The sequence below is a fragment of the Penicillium lagena genome (genome assembly GCF_028827675.1).
Source record: "Penicillium lagena strain IBT 129212 chromosome Unknown utg000001l_segment0_segment0, whole genome shotgun sequence".
Taxonomy (NCBI): domain Eukaryota; kingdom Fungi; phylum Ascomycota; class Eurotiomycetes; order Eurotiales; family Aspergillaceae; genus Penicillium; species Penicillium lagena.
Genome location: NW_026623222.1, coordinates 4237744 through 4262883, shown reverse-complemented (window position 1 = coordinate 4262883; position 25140 = coordinate 4237744). Strand labels below are relative to the sequence as shown.

The window sequence follows — 25140 nt, the reverse complement described above, 5'->3', positions numbered from 1 at the left end:
CGGGGGTGAATTCGAGGTCGATCGCCTCCGGCTACCATCCTGGCATCAAGAGTCCTGCAGATGAGCCGCGATCGGCATGTAACAAAGCCGGTGTCGAGGACGAATAACTTCATCAGTCGAACGCCCGATGGCGGCCGATGTCCGATATCGATCACCCTCCGTGGTTCTGCATCACACCCGTCTCGATTGACGAACACTAATAGACGAACGGGATCATAAGCCACCAACCCTGCACGACCTCCGCCCCGAAAGTCTCTATGTACCACAGTTTAGTCGTTTTGGCCGTGATGCCGAGATTGACAACCACGAAACCCCAACACGCCAACAGCGTCTTGTTCGCCAATTGGCCTGGCGGCGCAGCCAGTATTGCCAGCGAAAGGTAGATCAGGCATTCAGCGCCGTAGTGCGGGCAGACCACGCCGCGGAACATGGGGTGATCATCGGGGACGGCGTACGTCTTCAAGGTGGAGAGGTAGTGGTGGCAATCATGCTGGATGCCGGAAGCCATGAGGAAGAGAGGGACGCAGATGAACGTGCGCAGGGTCGGGGCGATGGTTAGATTGAAGTGGGATGCGGAGATGTCATGGAAAAGCAGTTGGCCCGAGCCTTCGATCCAGAATGCTAGGGCGGTTGCGAGATAGAAACAAATCCCTAGGATCCAGTGCACGACCCACATCTGCGACGAGGAGGGCTTTGAGAAGGCGTATGATTCCCACACCCGTCGTGCGCCCTGAAGGGTGATGAGGATCCAGCATACCACGACCTGGTGAACGGACATGGACTGCGCCAGGTGCTCCGGGCTCACGCGTGACGCGATGGCGAGAAATGCGGTGCCTTTGGTGAGAACCTGCCAGGCCCAGAATAGGGAGGAGAGGAGGGACGCGATGTAGAATTGGGCGAAGTAGCTGTGCGGCACCCGCCATGTTGCGAGGTAGTCCAGGAGACCTGTCGAGGGTCGGGAGGTGGGAGTGGTCTTGGTCTTTGCGCGCGGGCCATAGACGAGGAAGCGGGAGCGGAGGGAGGATGGGATGCTGACGGAGATGGTCTTCACGCGATGGTTAGCGATGTCGCTTGGCGCTGATGACCGTGATCGAGGGACGGACGTACTGTTGCCGCCGCGAGGACGAAGAAGCTGCGCAGCGCATCCACGGCGTCCATGCCCGCCGCCTCGAGGCAGCGGTCGAGGGTTTGTGCCATGACATCCATGATCAATGTTTCTGGCAGGTTCGGATCATATCATCTCATCGATGAGATAGGCGGTCTCTCACACACCCTCGTCCTGGGCACGGGATATATCACACGTTTATCTGAGCCTAAAGGCAAATCAGAACCAGCTCCCAGACCGGTCAATGTAACTAAACGAACGCCTTATGTAACTAACGGGGGCGAGTCTATGATGATTGGTGGCAGTCAGCTGATCGCCGCCGAGTTTGCAGAGTTTGCAGCGCCCGGGTTGGGTTTAGTGGCGAGGGCCGTGCCAGGAATGGTGGACGCAGACGGGCAGATTCACGGGGCAGGGTGGAAGTGGACGGATGGATGATGAGGGAAGGAAGAGAGAGCGTGAGGGATCCTCGCGAGGGAGAGGAGGAGATTCGAGCCCGAGGAGTGATAGGGTGAATGACTTCGTCGTACTGCCACCGCGCAGCTGAGTGGCCCGACCCATCGACCCTTACCCAATGGCTCCATTCCTTTCCTTCCCAGTTTCCTTCCCTCCCTCTTCTCTGCCTTCTCTTCTCCCTCTCTTCTCCCTCTTTCAAGACTCTACCCACCCTTGTCCCCCTCCCCTTTCCTCCACCAACCTCCCTCTATATAATTTTAATCACGCACTACTCCATCCCTCCCATCCGACCATCTATTCTACCCACCACTATTCCCAGCGCTGCTCGATTTTCGTCAAACGCGACCGTCTCGCTCTCGTTGAGTGCACCTCATTCACCTCCAAGAGTGCACTCCCTCCTCCCAGTGGCCACATCTCTGCGTCTGCGCACCACTGGTGGCCCTGCCGACTACGGTCGTCCCTGCCTGTCGCCCCAAAATGACGAGCGGGATTCTAAGACATCGAGTGCTATCGCTATGAGTGATGTCGAGGCAGTCGCTTTGCCCGCTGCCCTGGACGTCGGTCAGATCGCCGCTGCTGTGAAGGTGGATGGGGAACCGTCGGTCAGCAAAAAGGAGCCCGAGTCGCATTCAAGGCCGGGCAGCGATCGCGAGCAGGCGGTCGAATCCGACAATGAAGGGCCTCCGAGTCCCAGAGCCGACTCGGAGGCAGAAACCATCATCCAGTCCGGCCGTGAATCCCTCTCCCCTGAGAAGAAACGCAAGCATATTCGCCACGACCCCCTGCGCCAGCCGCTGGGCGACACGGACGGCGTCGAAGGGCACCTGCGCAAGCGACCGCGCATCGATGGCGAGTCTCGGGGCGAGGCAGACCGAAGCTCTCGGTCGGTCAGTCCGTCCCAGCGAACTGGCCCTCCATCAGCGTCCGTGGTGAAGATCGAGAAGGCAGACGAACACGATTCCCTCGCGGAGGCTGTGCCGGATCATGGCTCGTCCAAGGCAGACAGGCCGCCAGACCACCGCAAGAGAAGCGTCACTCGTGGAAACCGCGCAGGCTCTTCTGAGGAAGGAGCGAGCGGCTCTTCCCGCGACCTTCTTAAAGATGTCAACAACAACATCCGATTCTCACCTCCCTCCAACATGCGTTCCGTTTCTCCAGCTCGTGTTTCTCACACCCGATCCGCCTCTGGTTCCCACTTTCCGTCCAGAAAGAAAGCTCCCACTCCTCTTCTGACCGGTTTCCCACGGCAAGGCTCGGAAGATCGACAATCCACCTCGTCTTCTGTCAGCGGCTCTCCGCTACCCAGTGCCCGCCTGCGCAAACTTGGGTCTGGGGATGGCACCTCTGCCTCTCCTGCCAAACAGATGGGCCCCAAGAAATTGCGCGATAAGAGCGGACGCACACCGCTGGCGAGAGCGTGTGCCGAGCGAAAATACGACCAGGTGGCTGCGCGTCATGCGGAACGCCCTGAAGATTTGAACATTCCCGACAATGCAGGCAACACCCCCCTGCAAATTGTCTCTCTGAACGGCGAGACCGATATTGTGAAGTTTTTGTTGGACGCCGGCTGCGAAATAAATACGAAGAACATCGACAAGGATACCCCGTTGATCGATGCAGTGGAGAATGGCAATGTCGATGTGGTGAAGCTGTTGTTGGAGGCGGGTGCAAACCCACGAACGGTGAACGCTGCAGGAGACGAGCCATATGAACTCGTTCCCTCTGAGCTTGATGAAGACGAATACCAGGAGATGAGAAAGACCATCGCAGATGCTAAGGCCAGCTCGCGGCCGAGTCGACGCTCAGAGGAACACAGTGTCGCGGCGTCTCATTCCCGACGGGCCTCAGGTGCCAGCCCTTCGCCTCCACTCCATGGACCTCGCAGCCCGGCCCCGACGGGTGCAACGGGTCGACGCAAGACAGGACGCAGCGAAGCCACGCGAAACGATCTGTTGTGGACGAAACCGACACTGGAAAACCTTCAAGTTTTTGCATCCAAGGGCGACGAGGCCGGTGTGGTCAGCATCTTGAACATCTTGCAGAAAGCCGACACCGCGTCCTTGATTGCGGCCGCTAAGGGCTGCCACCACGACGTGCTGTCCCTGTTGTATGCTATGGGCAATGCAGATCCGGACCCAAACCCCGACCTTGATCACAAACCTGGTTACAACACTCCCATGCTGGCTGCCATCGGTCGTGGCAAGCCTGCCGTCATTCAGCTGATTCTCAACCAACCGGGCTTTAATCCAACCCGCCGACTGTTCGAAGACATGACGTACCATGAACTGGCCCGAGCTCGTCAGGGCGAGGACTGGGAGGAAGAGTATGACATGCTCAAGGATGCGTATGAAAACTACAATCGTGGCGAAGGCCGCAAGGGCGATACCTCATCTCCACGACGCGCGCGCGCAAAGGACAAGGAAGATAAACGCACCGGGCGCAAACGATCCTCCTCTCCTGTCGCTCGTACTTCCAAGAAGGCCAACACTAGCCCCAACGCTGCCCGGCGTCGCGACTCAACTGCCTTGGACGGCGATAAAGAGAAGAGACGTGAGAAGGGGAAGACGGTGGGATCTCGCGGCAAGGTATCTGCCAAAGATGCTGGTGACAGCGCGATGGGTAGCTCGGACCATGATTCCCGTCCCCCGAAGTCTACTGTTTCGGCCAGAAGAGGCAGCGAATCAAGCACTATGGCACGCAACGATGAAGTCAAAAAGAGACGGCTCATCGCAGGACGTCGTCCAGGTCCAGATCAGGATCGGCGACCCAGCTTGTTCTCTTCGGATTCTCTATCGGGACGCGAAGAAACCGCCAAGGCCCGAGCTGACGGGCCCGAGTCGCTTTCATCTCTCAAGCGCATTCGTGCCGATACTTCGCCAGAGCGATCTCGGTCCCGTGGGGGCTATGGCGACCAGTTGTCTCCTGAATCACGAAAGAAGAAGCGGCGCATGCTTTCCGAGGCAAATGCCAATGGTTCTTCCCACAAATCTGGAAAGGAGCCTGTGGATGCTGATAAGCCCACTTCGCAAGATGATTCTTCGCGGACGGATGAAAACATGACGCGAAAGTCTGGAGAGCCATCGAAGAAACCCGTCGCTCGTGAATCGTCGCCTAAGGAAGATGCTGTTATGGAGAATGGGGTCGTGAAGGCTGAACCTCAAGAGTCGAAGCCGATTGATGTTCCGACGGACGAGAAACAGCCTGAAATGGATGCTGAAGAACGTCAGCGAGCTGAAGCGAAGAAAGTCGAGGATGAGCGCGTTGCCGAAGAACGACGTGTTGCCGACGAGGCGGAGCGTGCTCGCCTAGCCAAAGAAGAGGCGGACCGAGCGGCTCGTGCTGCTCGCGAAAAGGCTGAGGAGGACGAGCGCAAACGCAAGGAAGCCGAACAGCGTCGAATCAAGCAGGCCGAAGACGAGCGCCAGAAACGCCTGGAGCAGGAACGGGCCCGGATGGCGAAAGTTCGTCGTGACCAGGAAGAACTGGAGCAGCGACGCCGCGATGCCCTTCCCATTCGCCTCCGTGTAGCTGCCAATTTTGTGGGGTCCAATGACCCTCGCGCGAGAAGTCATACTTGGCTGAAGAGTTTTATGCCCTTGGTCACTGCGCTCACCAAGCAGCTTGAGCCCACCTGTGATAAGGAGATGGCGGACGAGAAATGGATTCCGAACTACTTGATTGCACCCTTGCTGGCGACCAATGATCTCCAACTTTCGCAATGTAAGTTTTTCTCTCTTTCGATCATCATGTACTGTCCGCTGATCTTACTCGCAATAGATGCCAGCTGGGAGAAACGCAAAGCGACTCCAACTCAACGCATGAATCTGTGGCGAGTCACTCGACGGATGCTCATTCAGGCGGATGAATCTGATTTCCACGACTCGTCGGTTGGACAGATTCTACAGAAAGACTGCGACACGCGATCCAAATACTTCGACATGGAGCATGTGTTCTGGATTCGACTCTCCGACTTCATGGACCTCGTCCCGCACGTTCCCCATCTGAACGGGCTGCAGTTCCAGTTTCTCAGCATGCATATCGACCAAGAATCCTTTTCTGGCGGAATCGGCGGCACGGCCCAGCCAAACGGCCATGCTGCTTCGGTCGATGCCTCTAATGGCTCTCCTTCTGGTTTACTGAATGGCTATGGGCACTCGCGGCCTAGTACATATGTCTGATTCTTTTTCTATTGTGAGCGTCTTCTCGCTGTTTCGGTCACGGCGCCGGCAGATTTTTGGAGAGGGGGAGTGGTGTACAGGGCGGAGTTTTGTTATGTACGACTATGATACCTCTTGCGTTTAATTTGTGACGAATCTACTTGTTCGGGTCGTCTGTCACCAAGTATTTCTATCTGCAGTAGCTGTAGTTGCACTGTTCACTGTTGCACAATCCGCAATCGAGATGTTCATCACGTGATCTCTTTGCTGACATAATCGTGGGCGCACAACCGAGAAATCGAAAATTATTCCACACTATCACCACTTTTATCTCCATCCACTGTCTCAATCGAATACCACCCCTCTTTGAGGATCTTCCGACTTTTGAATTGAACACCCAGCTACCTACCAAATACAGTAGCAATCAAAATGGTACGTCGACCTCGAGTTTTGCGTGTGATCCGATCTATACTATACGGTTGTGCATGATGGAGAGATGGAACGGTATTTCGAAGAGTTGATTGCACTCACAAAAAGTGACTGTGCAACAATCCTACGAATGCCAATTTCTCTCTCCCTCCAAAACCATATCCCCCAATCCCTTCTAGAAAACCCAAAAACTAACAACCCACCCAGTCGGACGGAGAAGAGACCCAGTCCAACCCCGTTGTCGCCGCCGATGAGGTCGAGGTTTCCGCCGATGCCGGCTCTGGCCAGATGTCCGTCCTGGACGCTCTGAAGGGCGTTCTGCGCATCTCGCTCATCCACGACGGTCTGGCCCGCGGTCTGCGCGAGGCCGCTAAGGCCCTCGACCGCCGCCAGGCGCACATGTGTGTCCTTAACGAGGGCTGCGAGGAGGAGGCTTACAAGAAGCTTGTTGTTGCTCTCTGCTCCGAGCACAAGATTCCTCTGATCAAGGTGCCTGACGGCAAGATGCTTGGCGAGTGGGTTGGTCTTTGTATGTTATACCCTTTTCCTTTCTTTCCCCTTCCCCCGAGGGAGAGAGTTGACGGAGCATGTTTGCTGACTTGACATAGGCACCCTCGACCGTGAGGGCAACGCTCGCAAGGTCGTCAACTGCTCGTGCGTCGTCGTTAAGGACTGGGGTGAGGAGTCGCAGGAGCGCTCTGTTCTCCTCAACTACTTCCAGACTGAGCAGTAGATTCGGTCCTCTAGGACTGAATCGTGCTGACTGTCTTGGAGGTGTGTTATGTTGTGAAAGGTGTCGGGGGACTGTGCTTGTTGATTGATGGGCTGGAGAAGGCGGGGAGACGATTTGAAGAAACCATGTCTCATGGAGGAGTCTTATATGTCTTTTGCCCTCTTGGGACTTGAGATTGACCAGTCTAGTCATGCTGCGCTCCGTTTGCTCGGAAGTGTGGCGCCACGGCCACCTAGGCACGTCTATTACCTTGACAAAATCAAACACGATGATGTGATGACATTTGCTCACCCTAGTCTACGTATGGACTCAAGAATTAGTAGAAGTGCCATGTGTAAAGACCTTCATCTATGAATAACTTCATTGCCGGCTACAAACCGTCCATGAACAGTCCAACCCTATACGACTTCTGAAGAACATCCTTTTTCTGGAACGCCTGAGCTTCATCCACAGGTCTCCGCTTCGTGTCCAAGTCCGGGTAATTGGACAATCCACGGCCTCGTCTCCAAGCATGAACGATAATCCTGATTGCCAACTTCATACTTCCCAGGATCCCAATACTGGGGCGTAGGCTTGACATTGCTGCAACCTTCGTAAAGTGACACCGTCTACTCCGCGGAGTATCCTGCAGTGACGGTGAATTACTGGAAACATTTTAGCGTTCCTATTTGGGAAAAGCGTCCCGTTGCTTAAGTTTCCCGAGCGTGTTCTATAAAATCCTCCCCATCGCCGCTTCAACTTCTTGCTATTTTTTGCCCTATTGCTAGTCCTCTTTACCGCTCTTAATCTCCTCTCCTATTGCTGAGGCATTTATGCCATTGATCTATATCGCCGAGCTTTGCCACCCCCTTCCCCTCCTGGCTCGAATCGACTAGCCTGTGCTTTTGCTCGTCCTTCGCCCTTCCTCTCCGTGATCTAACCGTTGCACACTTGAGATGAGACATTTATGCTCTTGGTCCGCAATGCCGACTTGCATCTTTGTTACCTCCTGGGCTAATCTGCTACTTGGTCATTGAATCTCCGGCATCTAGTTGTCTAAATATTAAGTTGTATAATGACTATGCAAATTGGAAAACTTATTTCAAGTTAAGTTTCCCTCCTACATATTTCCTCATTAAACTTGTTTCTCTCATCCCTCGGACTTCTACTCTTCACACGAATCAAAAAGCGCTTTGCACTCTCCGCACTTATCCCTGGCCTTCTAGCAGTCTATGCCTATACAAACTACGGCGCCTCTTGTTCCGACTACCTTATTCTGAGTAGCCCCCGGACCCTTGACTTGCGTGCTATTGCCAATCTAGTAATGGAGGTAAAATAACGCCACTATCCTCTTGAATGACTTTCACAATTTCTTATCATATCAAGTATGCTGTTAGTCTATGCTTGAACTATGGCGATCTTCGAGATTATTGCTAACCATCATCATCTATGATAAATAGTGGCGGCATCGGCGATACTTGCCAGGAGACGAGCCGAATTAAGTCGTAGGCCCACATTTGCAGAACGAATCCCAGCACGCAGCCTCCAACATTGATCCACAGAGCCACCCAGAGCAGTCACTTGAATCGGTGCACGATAGTGCTGTGGAATCAGTGGGAGAGGCAGTGGTCGTAGGCCCACATTTACAGAACGAATCCCAGCATGCAGCCTCCAACCCTGACCCACAGAGCCACCCAGAGCAGTCATTTGAATCGGTGCACGATAGTGCTGTGGAATCAGTGGGAGAGGCAGTGGGAGAAGCAGTGGTCGTAGGCCCACATTTACAGAACGAATCCCAGCATGCAGCCTCCAACCCTGACCCACAGAGCCACCCAGAGCAGTCATTTGAATCGGTGCACGATAGTGCTGTGGAATCAGTGGGAGAGGCAGTGGGAGAAGCAGTGGTCGTAGGCCCACATTTACAGAACGAATCCCAGCATGCAGCCTCCAACCCTGACCCACAGAGCCACCCAGAGCAGTCATTTGAATCGGTGCACGATGGTGCTGCAGAAGAAGTGGGTGTAGGTATCAGGGATATGCTGGGAATCAGAGGTGTGCTGGAAGTCAGAGGTGTGCTGGAAGGGAGTCGAGATGGGCTAGCGGAGTAGCCATGGTCCGTCATCCACTGCTTGTAAGGCTCATTCATGTATTCGCAGTCAACATTCATCGGATCCCCGCCAACCTGGTGACAATTGGGAAGTGGCCAGACTTCATCTTCATCCGTTGTATCATCTGAGTCGAATGTAGCAGTACCCTCCCAGTTTGTGTTTTCCCACGAGGTCATATTTGTTCCGGACCGCGGGCCAAGCAAACTGCGCCTGAACTCGTCGCGAGCCCAGATATATTGCCCGTTTGAACCCCATTTAAGCTTATCGTTGAACCAATTGAAGGTAAATAGCCACGCATAATTGTCCGCTAAATCTAGCCGTTAGGTTCCGTTCGTGCGTTATCTTTTGCTCGTTCAGTTCTTACCATTTCTCTGGACTTGAATATTAACTTGACGCTTCTTTATTCCGTGGTCGAGATAAAGCCAAGCAAATTTTGCACATCTGGTGGCGCCGTAAACGTACTAGTAGCCCATCATTAGCCATCTGACTTCAAATGCAGCGATAGAAATAGACCTAACACATACCACGTCTTTTGTGAAAGTACCCTCACCGGGAAGCTCGGCATTTAGATCAGTTACTAAAGCGTATGTTAGTGAAGAACAATTATTGGTATCCTAGAAGCTCACTGTGCTCTTCAGTCCCAACCGCCGATTGGGCATGAAACATTTCATGCGCCAGAACATGCTCTCTTGACGACAATGTTCCTATCTGCCACGCATGACCATGATTTATTTGACTCAGATGTTTAGTCCGCGCGTCATCAAAGAAATTCGGGCAGAAGACCACAACTTCGCCTACATAGGGACAGTTAGCCTTTGTAAAACCGAAGGAAACGAAGTATATATACCTCTCCCCGTTACCCTAGGGCGATAAGTCGTGGCCCATCTAAAATAATTAGCAGAAGTCACGCTCTAGACAATTATTCACTTACGTGCCTTGATTCGCACAACTATCTTTGGCGTTGATATTGACATGTTTGCAAGTCAATGTAATCCTATCCTTCTGGATTCCCTCTTTCCAATTTTTCTTTCCTTGCGTAGGGAAATTGATGACCTGATTGAAATTGTCTAAATAAATTAGCGGTTAAATGACTGAAAATATAAAAATAAATGAAATGACCGTTGAACTTACTGATAATCATCTTGTAGTACGGGTAGCGTGCAGAATTCTTACGGGGAACAGTGTTATTAGCCTCAACAGCTTCAAGAATTGAAATACACTTACCTCCCAGTTCTTTCCGTCCACGACTCTCGAGCCCAATCCCATGCGTTCAATTGTGCGGACGTATTCATTTTGAACAAAAAAGCGGTTCCATCCCGGTGTGTTATAGAGGTCGTCCTTGTTCTTTTCCATGTATGGTATAACCTCTTCCACAGTTTTTACCAGGGTATCGAATTGGTTACCATTGCAGTTTTCAGCTGCTTCCTTGAAATAGAATCCAGGAAACCGTACTTGAAGTTTCGGGGCCTGTAATATACTTGGCTCGCGGGTATCCCTTGGCTCGACAATAGCTTGGGGAATTGCAGTGGAGTGACAGACTAAAAGCGCCAGATAGATGGTCAAGAGAAGGCTCTGGGCGCCCATTTTGAGGATATAGGTAGAGACAACAAAAAAAAGATTCTTAGTTGCCGATGCTGTAAAGAAAATATAGCAGGATTAGAAGGCTGAAGAGGGCCTCAAACTGCGTACTTCCCCCTTATCCTGCAAATATTTTCCAGACAAAAATAAACATGGGGCTGTTGGAAGATCGCCAGGGGCGTGTTGGATAGATAATCATGGTCGCATCAAATCCTGGCAGCTGGGGGCAAAAAATACGATGGGCGACTATGGGTGGAGAATAGCCTGCAGGATCTTGGTGTAGCACGTTTGACACATATCTGTCTATTCGCACCATATCGAAATTTGTTCACAGTAAGGTTTTTATCATATGATCACAATTCTTGAACAGTATAAGCTATTGTTACCTTCACCTTAATCCTAACGAAAGTTTTACCTGCTCGAGATAGGACTGAAAGGAGATCGCGGGGATTGGCTGAGCATCAATCCATAGGGCTAGTCCTATCCAGGAATGTGAGGTGCTCCGCCAGTCAAAGCTTGTACAAAGTGTCGATCTAACAACGACGATGACGAGTTTCTTGACCAGCCGTGTTGCCACAACCATGGTCTTTTCATCGTGACCTAGAGTTACTCCGTATGCAGTACTATAAGGCGAGCTGAGATATTATTTTCTATAGTGTGAACCAGGCCCGACACCTCTTTAACTTGGCTCGTCTAGATCTAATTATGTACCAACAATGGCAGCCCACAGTTACACCTTGTCGCCCGTAGGCTTCTTTTTCCGGACATCCTTCCATCCCATCCCCCAAGAGGATGCAAAGATACCCACCCCAAGTGCGGCAGCCATGTAAAAAACATGATCTATGCTGTTACAATAGGCCCTCAGCACCCCTGCAAGGTTATTGCCAGCGACCACATTTCGAATGCCAGAAGCTCCAGCGGCAATTAGAGCCTCAGGGTCAACCGACGGTGCGTACTGCGGAACCAGGGTTCTCAAGCCGTTATCGAAGATCACGTTCGCAAAAGTGAGAAACACTGCGCCGGATAAGGTCTGAGCAAATATCAGAACAGACATGGCGACGGAGACTTGTGCAGGTGGAAGAGCGTTTTGCACGGCTACCATCGGCTTTGAAATGAAAACTCATTAGCGGACTGTCTAGATGACCTGGGGAAACCTCACCGTCTGAAACCCTGATCCTCGACCGGCACCTAAGAGGATTTGATATCCAACCCACTTGGCAGTCGGTGTTTCGGGTTTGAATGTAGACAACAGGCCATTACCGATGGCGGTGGCTACACCACTGAAGACAGCCCATGGGAGATAATAACCGAGCTTGCCAACTGCAATATCGTCAGTTCAAGTGGTCCAAAACACAGGGGATTTGACATACTCAGCAATCCTGACATTACTGCAAATACCAACTGAGACAGAATCCCAGGCAACATGTAGACACCGCTGAGAATAGGCGAAACATTCTTGACAGCCTGGAAGTAAACCGGAAGATAGTAGGAGTTGCAGAGCACAAGGGCCATAATACAAGCCATCGTTAAGCAACTCGACCAGACACGTCGCATCCTGAGCATGGCCAACGGGATCATGGCGCGTTCCTTTTGGCGATGTTCCCAGAGCAAGAAGACGATAAATGTAACACCTGAACCACAAAATAGTCCAATTACAGTGGAGCTATTCCAGGCGAACTTGTTGCCTCCGTATTGAAGGGCAAGCAGCAATTGAATGGCCGCTGGGGCAAAGAGAACAAAGCCAATAAGATCAAGCTTATGGAGGACAGTTTCCTTGACTAGTGAAATTGAAGGCTTTTCAACCTGGTCGGGAATTTGGACGATGACGAGCAACAGCGCCGCAACGGCTCCAACTGGAAGATTGAGGTAGAAGCCTTTGGGTGTGGTTAGTTGCTATTCCCAGAGACAGGCTTATTTGCTACTTACACCATCTCCAAGTGGAATATTCCGTGAATGCACCACCTAGTACGGGCCCGAGGACGATTCCCATCTGGCCAACTTAGGTGAAGTCAGCAATGAACTACTTGGCCTGGAAAGAGCGACGGAGGAGGACTTACAACCCATCATGATCCCAATCAAAGCTGGATAGAGATGTTAGCAAAAGTTGATCCCAATTGAATGCAAAGTAAATTCCATACCTGGTGATTTGTACATTGGGACCGAAGATGCAATGATGGTCATAGAGCCGTTCAGCAATCCCGACGAACCCAAGCCCGCCACGGCTCGAGCGACAATCAACATTTTTGATGAGGTAGAGATAGCGCATAGAAGTGAGCCCAACTCAAAAATTAGAAAAAACGACAGATACGTCCACTGCTCAAAGTATATTAGCATTTTCGAGCACATCCAGAAAATACCTGAATCAAATACCTTTGTACTGAAGTTGGTATAGATTCTCCCTGTAAGGGGTTGTAGAGAAGCACTGCATGGTGGATTAGGCAAAATCAGGCATGTAGTATATTCGAATGCCTCTCACCTGGCAATCTGGTACGCACTACCATACCATCCTATGTCTTCGAGGGAGTGAAAATGAGTTGTGATTTTGGGGATGGCCTGTAGTGGTGTTAGAAAACTGTTTGGTAAACACGGGATCCAGGACTTACGGTGACAATGATGGAAGTATCAAGCATAACTAGAAAGCAGACCAGAGTGACTGCTGCGATTACCATAAATAATTTGAAACCGGCAATGTATTCCCTTTCTCCATCTTTTGCAGGCTCCGTCTTTGCATCCAAGTCTGTGGGATCCAACGCAAGATTTGACGCTGATAATGTGGAGGACGAATCGTCCTTTGTTGGATTTTGAGCGACAGGAGCATGTTGCTCATCAGAACTCGAAAGTTCTGCACTGTTTGGCGGTTTCTCTTCCATCTTGGGAAGGCTGTAGAGTATAGCACCTAGTTTCAGAAAGGAGAGAAACTGGATGTAGTGGACAAAATTCTTTCACACCGGCATCAGTAGAAATAATCTGCAGGCAGACAGTTAACAACCCTGGCGATTGCTTGCTTATAACAAACTACCAATTTTATCGGTCGGGGGTGGGAATCCCGCTCCCGAACTCCGGTCCCCTAACCGCATCCCCTATCTTAAAAATTTTTAAGAAGCTACATATTCGCTCAGGTCGGACCAATAGCTAGCCGCGACGCGGCTAGCTATTGGTCCGACCGGCATATCCTAGTCCGGTGGGTGCTGTATTTGTCCGGACCACTTGCAAGAAGGCTCTCGTATTCGGTTTAGAAGATTAGCTTCTCTGTATTTGGTTGCATGGTATATAGAGATCTGCGCGCTGAGGGTATTTGTTACATTTCGCTTAAGACATAAAAACATATTTATGTTAAGAAGACCACAAAGTCGGCCTGTATAAGCATTTGACAACCAATCCACTTCCATCGCCCACACCAGTTATACCCGTCACTATACGGCAATGTGCATGATGGCCGCAACATCGTCGTCAATGAGCGGACCTTTATATTCCGTCCTGCCGCGTACAATATACCAGACGCCACTCAGAATGAGGACACCAACGGTAACGACAATACTGTAGTTCATAGTTGTGTAGTTAACTGGCGTTGCGGGGGGCCATGTGCTCCAGAAGATCACGAAGATCATGTAGAGGCAAGCGTAGAGATTGTTTAACGTCCCCAAGATACCTGGGATTTTCCAGGGCCCCCAGATCAGAGGCGCTTCCGCTACGTTGAGCTCGATGGGGCGGGCGGAACTCTTCTCTGGGATGGTGGTGTTGGCACCGAGACCGTCTTGAGCAGCTGCGTTCGGATGGATCTCAATGGTATCGGAGAGTGGAGCATGGGCAGTGTCCTTTGGATCAGTCGCTTTGGCGGTAGTCGATAGGCTATTGAGGCGGTCGATACCTTGGCCCTGGATGAGGGTTCCGTGCGGGAGAACATTCCCTTTGACTCGGTGGTACAGGAGCATCGCGCTTGGGAAAAGATAGGAGCCATAGAATGCGGTGACCGTGAGGGAAATGACGTCGTTGAATGCCGTAGTAGAGCCGATGTAGATGAGCGTCAGGGCACAGGCAAAGGCACAGACTACGAAGACGGCCACAACTGGGACTTTGTTGCGCTTGCTGACTTTCAAAATAAAGCGGGAATAGGGCAGTCCGTAATCGCGGGCAAAGGACCATGTCATACGAGATGCTGTTGTAGTAATGCCAACCGAGCACGCCATGGTGAGAACGATGCCGATGGCTGTCATAACTGCTGCTGCTGCGTAAGATTGTGTTGAGTTGTAGAACAACTGGATGTATGGGAAACCAGTATCTGATCCCAAAATCGAATTCACCGTCTTCGGGTCGGGCCCCAGACAGAAGAGAATGGTGAGCATCATGGAGAATCCGAGGAGACTGTTCATACTCATGCCACCGACGATGGCGCGGGGAAGGTTGATTGCTGCGTTTTCGATTTCCTCCGCCATGTGAATGCTTGCGTCGGCACCGACAAAGGTAGCGACATTCCCAATGAACCCAATGCAGTAGGAAATGCCTTGACTGGGCCAGTTACCGCCATTTGACACCGTGTGGAACACGAATTCAGGGGAAGCTTTCGGTGATAGCGCAAGAAGTGCAGCCGTGATGGCAACGAAGCCAAGCATGTGTAGGACCAGGATGATGATTTCAAACTTGGGCAACGTATTGGGGATGATGATGTTGATAAAGATGGCAATTGCCACCATGGCCCAAGACCATAGTGTGTTGTGCCATCGCTGCACTTCAAAGCTAGGCTGTTCCAGCTTGATTAAGCCTTCGATGATCGTACCGAGGAAAATGGACTCGGTTGCGATAGTTGCGATCCAGGCCAGGGAGGTCAGCCACCCGATGAGGTAGCTTGAGATTTTCTTCCAACGTAGGGGAGCCATCATGTAGACCCAGTAATACTGGCCGCCAGCAATTGGCGCCATGGATGCCAGCTCCGAGATGACTATATAGACCGATAATGTGGAGACTGAGGCGATGATGTAGCCGTAGAACGCGCCGCTGGGACCGCCGTTCTCATAGGATTGCTCGAACAGGACAAGTACGGTTTCCCATGTAATGAGCTCAGCGATGGCGAACCCGAAGATCGAGACGACTCCGAATCGTCGCTTCAGGACCTGTTTCTTGCCCAGCCGGGCCAGCGTCTGGTCATCGGTCGGCTCCGGGCCGTGTTTTCCGTCCATGGTGGCCCGAGTTTGTTTGGCTGCAAGAGATGTTGGTGGTAGCCCTTCGGGCTAGCTGCTTGAGTAGTGCAGACAAAGAAAGTATCAGTCGGATGAGTTATTTGTGAAACAGACGCGGCATGTGCCGAAAAAAAGTCCGTCGCGAACCGGGGGTATTTATCCTGTTTTCCAGGGGGACGATCCGACCGAAAAATTTGCTTCGAATTTCCCTCCCCGCAATGTCGCGTATGGGAGCTGTATGCGGCTAGCGTCCCAAAGAGGCAATCTATTAGGGCACAGACTCCCGTTACGAAAATACAGAAATCGTGACATAAGTGCAGAAGAAATCAGAGAAGACATGTCTGGGATTACATAGAAGATCGATCTGAATACATATATGCTCCCATAAAAGGCAGTGGTTTCCTTCCTGCGGCCGTTCTTTTAGGATGAAATATTAGCCGAGGTACTTGGCGTTCTATGGAGTTCTCACCCGAAACTTTGCTAGAGCACAACGGGGACAAAACTCCCAAAAGAGGGAATGTTTCAGGGCAAAGGAAGATTACGGCTAGATCGGGGCCAAAGACAGCCAATTGTAACCAATCTTGTATGTAATGAACCGCACCACTCTGTACGCCTACTACGTATGCGGGGGATACTCTAGCACCGATTAATTCCAACGGCGGTAACTGATAAGGAAAAGCCCACCAGGACTTCGGTAACGTTAGTTTGGTTGAGGGTAGCGAAATAATAGTGGACCGCTTGCCGTACTTAAATTACTCAGAGCCCAAATCATTGTACTCTCTCCCTTGACCTTTTTCACTCTTACAGGTCCATTCTCGCCATGGTCTCCAATTTACTTCAGCCAACCTATACTCTCCCTCTGACAGCGGGACTCGCAGTCCTTCTTTTGGGCCATCTATCCACACGCAGCAGCCCACCCAAACTTATCCCTTCGCCACTGAAGACGGTGTTGCCGAGCCTCACAGACTCGGATAAGGCCGGATTGCCATATCCACCCGATGCCTTACCGGGAGCCCGAGACGTAAATAGTCCGTACGGAACATTCCGATGTTATGAATGGTAGGTTACATGATGCAATCCGTCAAGGACATAAGTTTTGTCAAATATTCTTAATAGATGCTTTCGGATGGTATACTTCTCTGAAATCTACTGTTGATCTGATAAGATTTACCTTAACATCTGGTCCTCAAACTTACAGCTTACCTGCGAATTTACCTTTAGGGGCCCTACCAATGGACGCTTTGTTCTCCTAGTCCACGGTATCTCGACTCCTTCACTGGCTTTGTATCCATTGGCCCAGAGACTTGTCAACGAACATGGTTGCCGTGTACTCCTCATGGATCTGTGGGGTCGTGGGTATTCTGATGCCCCGGGTGACCTTCCCTATGACGCGCGACTATACACCTCTCAGATCCTTCTCGCCCTGACCTCTTCTCCGGTCTCTTGGACCGGTTCTGGAGGACCGGCCCACGGATTTGACATCATGGGATATTCACTCGGCGGTGGTATCGCATCGAACTTTGCCGCAAATTTTCCTCATATGATTCGCAGCGTGACCTTACTGACACCCGCCGGCCTGATCCGACCCGAACGACGCGGGTGGACAATGAGACTCATGTACTCGACACCATTTTTCCCAGAAGCGCTGCTCAAATGGTTCGTAAAGCGTAGCCTGGGAGGTGGTAAAGCTACAACCGGAACCAATTACCAGGCGCAGAACTCCAAGTCTGGAATTTCCTTCAATATCCTGAATGCGCCATCCGAAGAACTTCCCAAGGAAAACGCCTCAGATGATGGCCCATTGATTGAAGCATACCCGCACGTCAGCGTCGCGGGAGCCGTGAATTGGCAGCTCATGACGCATCCGGGGTTTGTCCCTTCGTTTATATCGTCGATTCGCCATGCACCCAATGTTGCACAGCAGGAGATGTGGCGTCATATTCCAACAGCCGGTCAGAAACCCAAGGTTTTGATCTTGGCTGGTGAAACCGACCCGATTATTCTTGCCGATGATCTGCGAGAGGATGCTATTGCTGTGCTTGGGGAGGAGAATGTGAGATTTGAGGTGCTTAACTGTGGCCATGAACTCCCGGTTACATGTTCAGAGCAAGCTAGCGCTATCATTGGCAAGTTCTGGTCTTTAGAATTATAAAATATAGAAATGAAAGACCCATTTAATTGACGAGGCCAAAGTATAAGTTGTCATGGAAAATCAGTATGTAGCAATATATTAAATTTGATAAAATAGGGAAGAAGTGAGGCTATTCCACACAGGGTAATGAAATTAGATCATTGAAAATTAGGCGGAAGATATCCATTCACATGTCATTGTAAACATCAATACTTTAAGCCGCATAGACAGGATCAAGCTTAACCTTGCTGCAGCTGCAAGGGACCGTGTAACTGTAAAAGCGGTTGATCCAGAAGAGCTGTGGTCCGTTGTGAAACCACTCACAGACTGAAAATCAAAGACATTAGCCACAGTGTTCAGGCAGAAAAGAATATACACTCACCAAGCCAACCGCCAAAGCCCTCCTTCTCCGACCAAACAAGGCCATTCTCGTTGATCGAGAAACCCGTACTGCCCACACCGGCGTTGACAGTCACAGCCTCCCACGCTATTCACATATCATGTCAGTTATATCGTTTCTTGACAACGATCAATGATAGAGAAAGACCTACAGGCGTAGTTGGTGTCTCCACCAACATCCATATCCCACGGGGTGTGAGTACCGAGCTCAAAGCTCACTCTCGTCTCATTCAGATGAATCGAGGGGGCGCCGCTCTCGTCATTGTCAAGAACAGCATCATTAAATCCGGCACCGGTGTGGTAAGTGTAGACATAGAGGTTATTGTGAGCCTTGTTGGCAGCACCGGTAGTCTTCAGCTTGAAGCTGGCAGCCTGAGTCAGGCCGGCGGTGGTAAGCAAAGCGAGGGCTGCGAGGAAACGCATCTTGGTGGCTGCGAGTATTGAACTGGAAACGAATACGAGGATTGCTTCTTGAGAAAGTAGATTTATTATGAGCAGGATAAAATCTAGGCGAGGAAGGAGTCTCTTCTTATAGTTCTGGAATTCAGCTTCTGGTTCAATTATTTCTTCGCTGCTGAGCGCTTCCAACAGGTTTCCTTGCAGCTGGGGCTGTGTCCGCTGATGATCACTGCTCACAGCGCGATCCCCCAATCGGGAAGGTAAGACATCCCTATGAAGCAACGTGAACTCAAAAGCGGCGGCGGAAGTCAGAAGTCCTCGGGTAATCGGCGACCTTGTCCCGCGATTTGATTTGTCACTTAGGCCTGGGGTAGCCATGAGGTTCACTGATATCATCACCATAAAGCACGAGCAGAGCTTATTCGCTACAAACACTACCGGGGCTTTGAAACAAAGTCGATACAGCACATGCCAAAAGCGCCTCTGTGTCTCGATTTGCGACGCCATCAAGATGAAAAATCTCCATCCGCCTTGATCTTAGAGGGTGCAGATCGCTCCGAACTGGGCATCGTGCTTTTTTTGGTGCTCAGAGGAGTTCACCGGTAGAATAATCCGAGACATACCATCATGGTTAGGCATCTCCCGTCGCGAAAAACTAGGTCTCACCTACATGATGTCTTCAGATTCGGGCCTGAAATCATTTGGCAGACTAGCCTTGCGAGCGAATAATGTGGGCACACTACGTCGCCTAGACTTGCACTAGCGGAGGTAACCTGCGGTGACGGAGAAAAGCAAAAGCCCCCCACACGACGACAACTGCACGGTGACATTGGTGGCCTCACTGCGTCTCAAATAATTAGTCGTATGACTCAGCTCAGCAACAGAAAGGAAATATATTTAGAGCAGCTCTCTAAATATAGCTTGGCAAAGGATTTCAAGACAAGTCAGAATTTAGAAGACATATCAAGGAAGACAAACTAAATGAACCCAAGCCTGCCCGAAGAATCAACTTTACAAAACAATCCCTAAGAAGGGAAAATAAACCACTCAAATTACCATCATCTCAATTCCCATTATGACTATTATACAAAAACTAAAACAGATTAGGCAAATCTTAATTGTATTGACAGCCATTTGCGGCGTACCAAAACAACGGCCCATCTCGTAACCCTCTGCATTTAAATTCGCTTCGGCTCTGTGACATTAAATCCAATAAAATCTCACATCGCAGCCAAAAACTCCATCATCCAAGCATCGTCGAACACGTCCAACGGTAAGATATCCGGCAGATTAGAATCAGCTGGTCCAATCTCAGTGTCGTTCACACAGACGCTGACCGGTATTTCTGGGGGCCTCGGGTTTTCTTCTGTTAGCTTTGCCTCCCAGGCTTGTTTCAAAGATTGAACCATTCTGACTCCTCTACCAAACAAAGTCATTCCATAATCCTGACTAGGCGTATTCGGGCAAAGGTGGTGCGCAGCCTTTTGAGTCTGTTCAACTAGGCGATCGATAATTTCCAACAGGTTTGCAGTTTCCCGTATTGTGCGCTTGTCCCATGCAGGATCCTCCAAAGTGGAGATTCTGTATAAGTTGACCAAGGCGCGGGAGAACTGGAAGAACATTAAAAATGAGCACGATATGTAGTCCTCAGGCGGCAGACTGAGCCAGACGTCTATCCAGGTTTGGGCTGCCCGGAGACAAGTATAGAGGCTTTCCATGCGATGTAGATCTGGGCCATTCGAGAGAACCGGAAACTTGGAGATGGATGCCTCATTGATTATAATCTCCGAGTGAGAAAGATACAAAAGAACGTTTACTGGACAAGTCATTAGTAATGAGAGCGCTGCTAAGGATACTGGGAAACCCACGGTGTTGTTGTAGATGGGGCGGAATCTGCTGCTTTACCGCGTTCAACTGCGACTGGAGACTCTTGACATAGAAGGCTGTCGGAGCAGAATTCCTCTCCTCATCACGTTGCAGATTATAAGCCTTATCAGCCACCAGTTGTATTCGTACGAGAGTGACCAGAAGCTCATCCTGCGGGCTTTCTTTCTCCTGCTGTAACAGAAATAGACTCTCTTCCATATGTGGTGTCCACCGAAGAGCGTCTATCTTCAGCATAGCCACTGCAATACTATGAGAAAATGTTAGCTTGGCTCGCAATTGATATATGGACAGTTAATTTGCCCCATACCTTGACGTTATTAGAAAGGCACCGAGCACAGCCCTACGCTCCTCCATAGTTCGAAGGGCAGGTGTTGGAACCTTCCAACCGATAGAGCTCTTGAAGGTATGCAATGCTGATTGCTCCTTTGGAACATCTTTGTTGATTCCAAGTTCGCATACTAGCCCCATGATCATGTGGCCCACAAAATTCATAAACGGCTTTTTCGACAATATGGTCCTGGCGATCATTGTTAGAATAATGATTGTAAGCCGAGTGCCTTTTTAGATTATACTTACCACGAGGTATAGGTCATTAAACCAAGAAGCAAATCCAAGGTTGACTCAACGCCAAGAAGGATCTTTTGGTAAATAAAGAAGTTCACTTTGTTCAGAAGCGCATCACGCCGCTCGAGGTTTTTTGCTGATACTGCCATTATACAAAACCAGAAAAATGGCTTTTCTTGGCGAAATTGAGATGAGGTAACGTGGGGAGGAATGTAAGCTATGGGAAGGTATTCCATGCTCTTCGTGCGGAAATCATTAAAGACTTGCTCCTCCTCTGCCGGAGAAATTAATGAAGTCAAATTCCCCAATGGGGATGGTTGAGCATATGTTGATTCTGTTGTTGACGGAGAGAGAATTCCCTGCTCTCCATGGAGGGGAGAGAAGCCGTGCGCCGAGCTTCTGGCCTCATCTGACAAGGACGCATCTCTGGAATTTCCAGTGTGCAGATTCGCCGCGGATTTGGATTTAACATCACCCGATTGAAGCATAGAAACAAGGCTGTCAAGCTTGGCTTCGAGTTGTGCAGTTCTAGAAGCCTCGGAGCGCCTGCTAGTGCGCTTTCGGACTGGCTGCGATGGCCGGCATTCCTTATTCAGGCGGTGGCATCTAAACAAGTTAATTTATGAATTAAGAAACATATTTTCTTCTATGGTGGCGAAACGAAGCGAATTTGCACATGCGATTCGAGGGCAGCAAACCACTGACCTTTCGCAATCAGTACCACTGGCGAGAAGTATGCATTTGCACTTTGCTCGGGAGCAGTTTACGCATGCCCGACCGTAAGGTGCAGGAAATCCGGTGTCGAGTCTGCTAGACTCCATAGTATGAAAACTCCGTTGGGATTCGGAGTTAACGGTGCGGCACTGAGTGAAGGGGAAAAGGGGAACCTGAGAGTTGAACAGTAGTAAGTACACTCAAAGACATAGATCAGCGGCACAAGGAGTTCGGCAAGTTTGAAGTGCGACGGAGTTTGGAACTGGATTATTGAAGGGTGGGAGGTTAAAACGGATTTCGGTGCATTAAATTGGCCGTAACTCCGGTCCAACAGTAAGCATTGTCTTGGCATTGATTGGACGGGGACTGATGGAAGTTTTCATTACACTAAACCTTTCAGAGGGACAACAAATATTGAATTTGATATAGAAGGAAGGCACGACTGTTGTGGTCATTCATCAACGCAATGACAATGAAGACAATCTATTTTAAACTGAGAGGCAAAGTAATAACCCACGGCCTTAATCCTTACTTGTCGCGATCATCCTTATTTATCACGATCAGTCTCTCATAATACATTAAGGTTCCTCGTTGATCAGATGGATTTTCAGGGGACTCACTCATGATAGATAATGCAACAGTCAGCTATTATTCCTGCTTCTCATGCAATGACGTCCTCAGTCAAAGCGCCCTAACATTCCTCCAGTTCAGCCATGTTGTTATGTGGGAGCCAGGAAGTTCTACCTTTTTCTTATACTACGCTACAACGAGAGTATACGGTCTCAAATATAGGACTTTCATAGATTATCATCCAAGCACATTAAAGTCGTATTCGTAAGAACATCCACGACGACATAAAAGATACATAAATCCTTATGAATCGTAACAGGTTGAGAGCACGTTCAAAACTCAACCTCACATATCACCCAACAGCTTCATGAGTACCGGCAGCAACTGTAAAGCAGAGTCAGCAAATATTTATCAGATAGTTAATAGAAAAGGAGACTTACGTCAGAAACGTCCTCGATGAGGGTGGATGTCTCGTTGACGAATTTCTGCGTCAACAGCTCGTTGGCGTTGCCCAACAAATCGCCCACCTGAAGCAAAAGGCCAGGCGTGATGTATGGTGCAACATCACCAATGAGGCCACGCGTTTCGTTGACGAACTTGGGCTTGAGTAGATCGGTGGCATTGGTTACCAAATATCCAAGATCCTCAATGACAGCTGGCCGGAGCACCGATTTCTTCAGCTGGGGCATGACCGGCAGCACATCATTAAGCAGACCAGCAGCATTGGACAGCAAAGACTCGATCTCCTTGACATTAGACTTGGTCAACAAAGAGTTGGCGTTTGTCAAGAGGCTTGCAATGCCAGAAATCGTTCCTGGCGTAAGCAACGACTTCAGCTCAGGCAGCAAGGGGATCACGTCTGCCAGGATCTGTTTCAAGCCCTTGACCAGGGCAGGTGTAAGAAGGCCGCTAGCATCGCTGATGAGGCTACTTGTCTCCTTGATGAAGGAAGGCGTAAGCAAGCCGTTGGCGTTCGAGAGCAAGTTCTCGATTTCCTTCGTGTTCGAAGCTGTCAGGAGACCGCCAGCGTTGGAGAGCAAGCTCTCGATCTCATGTACATTGGCGGTCGAAAGCAAGCTGTTGGCATTGGTCAAGAGGTTGCTGATGGCAGAAATCGTCGCCGGCTTGAGCAGCGTCTTGAGTTCGGGAAGCAGAGGCTCGACATCACCGAGGAGACCCTTCAGGCCCTTCACCAATGAAGGTGTCAGCAGGCTGTTGGCATTGGACAGGAGGTTGCTGATCATATTAACGCTGTCTGGCGTCAACAAGTTACTGGCGTTCGTCAACAGATTCTGCAATTCCTTAAGAGTTGCCGGCTTCAGGAGGGACTTGAGTTCGGGCAGCAGAGGAGCAACCTGGTTCAACAGATCCTTCAGATCCTGAACAACATTCGCGCTCAACAGAGAGTTGGCCTCAGTGACCAAATGGTCGGTCTCTTTGACAAATTGAGCTGTCAGCAGGCTGCCGGCGTTCGTCAAAAGGCTCTCCAAAGTCTTGATCGTTGCAGGGGTGAGAAGCCCCTTGAGCTCGGGTAGCAGAGGAGTGAGTTGACCGAGCAAAGACTTGAGGTCATTGACAACCGACGTAGTGAGCAGACTGCTGGCATTGTCGATCAAATTGTCGGTCTTGGTCACGAATCCCTTCGTAAGCAAGAGATTGGCGTTGTCAATCAGAGTCTCCGTCTTAGATATGAACGAGGAGGTGAGCAGATTGTTGGCATTGTCGATAAGGGTCTCTGTCTTTTGGACAAACGAGGCCGTCAACAAATTGTTGGCATTATCGATGAGAGTCTCTGTTTTTTGGATAAACGAGGTTGTCAACAACTCGTTGGCATTGGCGACGAGAGTACGCAGAGTTGTGTCGACGGGAGGAGCCAACGCAGTAGAAAGATATTTGAAGGTGTCTGTGAGCTCCGCCAGGAAATCAGGATTTAACAGGTTCTCCAGACCCTGCAGAAGTTCTCCGAGACCGCCGAGAGGATCACTATCACCTGATCCTGATCCGAGACCGAGCAGGTTGCCTAGGGCGGAGGAGATATCGGCACCAATAGAGTCGGAGCTGGTTGACGAAGAAGAGCTCGAACCGGATGAAGTACCGGAAGTTGGGGCTGAGGCGGCAGCCTTACTTGTCGTCGTCGAAGCTGGAGTATTCTCCGGGACCGAGGGAATCGACACAGTTACAGAATTGGCGCCGGCTGCAGCGGCATTATTACTTTGTTTTGTGGCTGTGTTCTGGTCGGTATTTGTATCCGCCACCTGCACGCCTTCGCGCTTAGATGTAGTGGTAGCGGCGGCGGCTGCGGCAGCAGCAGCGGCATTCGCTACATCTGTCTCAGCATTGGTGGCAGCGGGGGCGGGAGCATTGTCTTGATTCGCAACAATCGGAGCTGCAGAAGACGTAGGAGGTGCGCCATTCACTCCGGTCGCGACCAGGAGGGCAGTAGTGATAACCGGAAAGAAACGCATGGTGTTGGTTTAATGCGCGGAGCTGGCTCTGTTGTCGTGCACCTTGGTTTGCCCGGAGACAATTTGACCGATTTCGGTTCCTCGATCCTGTCCTGGAGTAAGAGAACTGGAGGCCGGGGGCAGGATGGGACACCAAAATAAAAGCGAGCGAGCTGAGTAGCTCGGGTGCGCCATTGACGATATATGTGCTGTGCGGCGGAAATTACCCAACCGCATTAACTCTCAAAAGCTAGTTCGTACCGAGGAAAAAAGGCTCGGTTCCTGCCATGTGATAAGAAATTAGACCATTATGCTA

At 50.6% G+C, this 25140-nt stretch overlaps 10 protein-coding genes across 10 annotated transcripts; 3 read left to right on the top strand and 7 right to left on the bottom strand.

Moving 5' to 3' along the window:
* Window positions 1-196: 196 nt before the first annotated feature.
* On the bottom strand, window positions 197-1206 carry N7510_001872 (putative 3-oxo-5-alpha-steroid 4-dehydrogenase; the record flags this gene model as incomplete). The annotated part of the gene is made up of 2 exons (XM_056973799.1): window positions 197-1045; window positions 1108-1206. The coding sequence occupies 2 exons, from the start codon at window positions 1204-1206 to the stop codon at window positions 197-199; spliced, it is 948 nt and encodes a 315-aa protein (XP_056838916.1).
* Window positions 1207-1617: 411 nt separating this feature from the next.
* Window positions 1618-5736, top strand: N7510_001871 (putative histone deacetylase complex subunit (Hos4); the record flags this gene model as incomplete). The annotated part of the gene is made up of 1 exon (XM_056973798.1): window positions 1618-5736. One exon carries the CDS (start codon window positions 1618-1620, stop codon window positions 5734-5736), a length of 4119 nt encoding a protein of 1372 aa, XP_056838915.1.
* A 408-nt stretch (window positions 5737-6144) lies between these two features.
* On the top strand, window positions 6145-6877 carry N7510_001870 (40S ribosomal protein eS12; the record flags this gene model as incomplete). The annotated part of the gene is made up of 3 exons (XM_056973797.1): window positions 6145-6147; window positions 6352-6633; window positions 6785-6877. The coding sequence occupies 3 exons, from the start codon at window positions 6145-6147 to the stop codon at window positions 6875-6877; spliced, it is 378 nt and encodes a 125-aa protein (XP_056838914.1).
* Window positions 6878-8835: 1958 nt separating this feature from the next.
* On the bottom strand, window positions 8836-10548 carry N7510_001869 (uncharacterized protein; the record flags this gene model as incomplete). The annotated part of the gene is made up of 9 exons (XM_056973796.1): window positions 8836-8952; window positions 9018-9271; window positions 9329-9425; window positions 9489-9541; window positions 9591-9758; window positions 9812-9849; window positions 9896-10031; window positions 10096-10132; window positions 10189-10548. 9 exons carry the CDS (start codon window positions 10546-10548, stop codon window positions 8836-8838), a joined length of 1260 nt encoding a protein of 419 aa, XP_056838913.1.
* A 724-nt stretch (window positions 10549-11272) lies between these two features.
* Window positions 11273-13412, bottom strand: N7510_001868 (MDR family MFS transporter; the record flags this gene model as incomplete). The annotated part of the gene is made up of 9 exons (XM_056973795.1): window positions 11273-11647; window positions 11702-11862; window positions 11913-12416; window positions 12469-12540; window positions 12600-12623; window positions 12681-12855; window positions 12913-12964; window positions 13019-13095; window positions 13146-13412. The coding sequence occupies 9 exons, from the start codon at window positions 13410-13412 to the stop codon at window positions 11273-11275; spliced, it is 1707 nt and encodes a 568-aa protein (XP_056838912.1).
* Window positions 13413-13955: 543 nt separating this feature from the next.
* N7510_001867 (uncharacterized protein) lies at window positions 13956-15716 on the bottom strand (the record flags this gene model as incomplete). The annotated part of the gene is made up of 1 exon (XM_056973794.1): window positions 13956-15716. The coding sequence occupies one exon, from the start codon at window positions 15714-15716 to the stop codon at window positions 13956-13958; it is 1761 nt and encodes a 586-aa protein (XP_056838911.1).
* An 820-nt stretch (window positions 15717-16536) lies between these two features.
* Window positions 16537-17868, top strand: N7510_001866 (alpha/beta fold hydrolase; the record flags this gene model as incomplete). Its single annotated transcript, XM_056973793.1, has 2 exons — window positions 16537-16775; window positions 16938-17868. 2 exons carry the CDS (start codon window positions 16537-16539, stop codon window positions 17866-17868), a joined length of 1170 nt encoding a protein of 389 aa, XP_056838910.1.
* Window positions 17869-18061: 193 nt separating this feature from the next.
* N7510_001865 (uncharacterized protein) lies at window positions 18062-18669 on the bottom strand (the record flags this gene model as incomplete). Its single annotated transcript, XM_056973792.1, has 3 exons — window positions 18062-18174; window positions 18230-18334; window positions 18399-18669. The coding sequence occupies 3 exons, from the start codon at window positions 18667-18669 to the stop codon at window positions 18062-18064; spliced, it is 489 nt and encodes a 162-aa protein (XP_056838909.1).
* Window positions 18670-19865: 1196 nt separating this feature from the next.
* N7510_001864 (transcription factor domain-containing protein) lies at window positions 19866-21917 on the bottom strand (the record flags this gene model as incomplete). The annotated part of the gene is made up of 5 exons (XM_056973791.1): window positions 19866-20461; window positions 20514-20779; window positions 20840-21049; window positions 21109-21702; window positions 21802-21917. 5 exons carry the CDS (start codon window positions 21915-21917, stop codon window positions 19866-19868), a joined length of 1782 nt encoding a protein of 593 aa, XP_056838908.1.
* An 808-nt stretch (window positions 21918-22725) lies between these two features.
* Window positions 22726-24845, bottom strand: N7510_001863 (uncharacterized protein; the record flags this gene model as incomplete). Its single annotated transcript, XM_056973790.1, has 2 exons — window positions 22726-22764; window positions 22821-24845. 2 exons carry the CDS (start codon window positions 24843-24845, stop codon window positions 22726-22728), a joined length of 2064 nt encoding a protein of 687 aa, XP_056838907.1.
* Window positions 24846-25140: the final 295 nt, after the last annotated feature.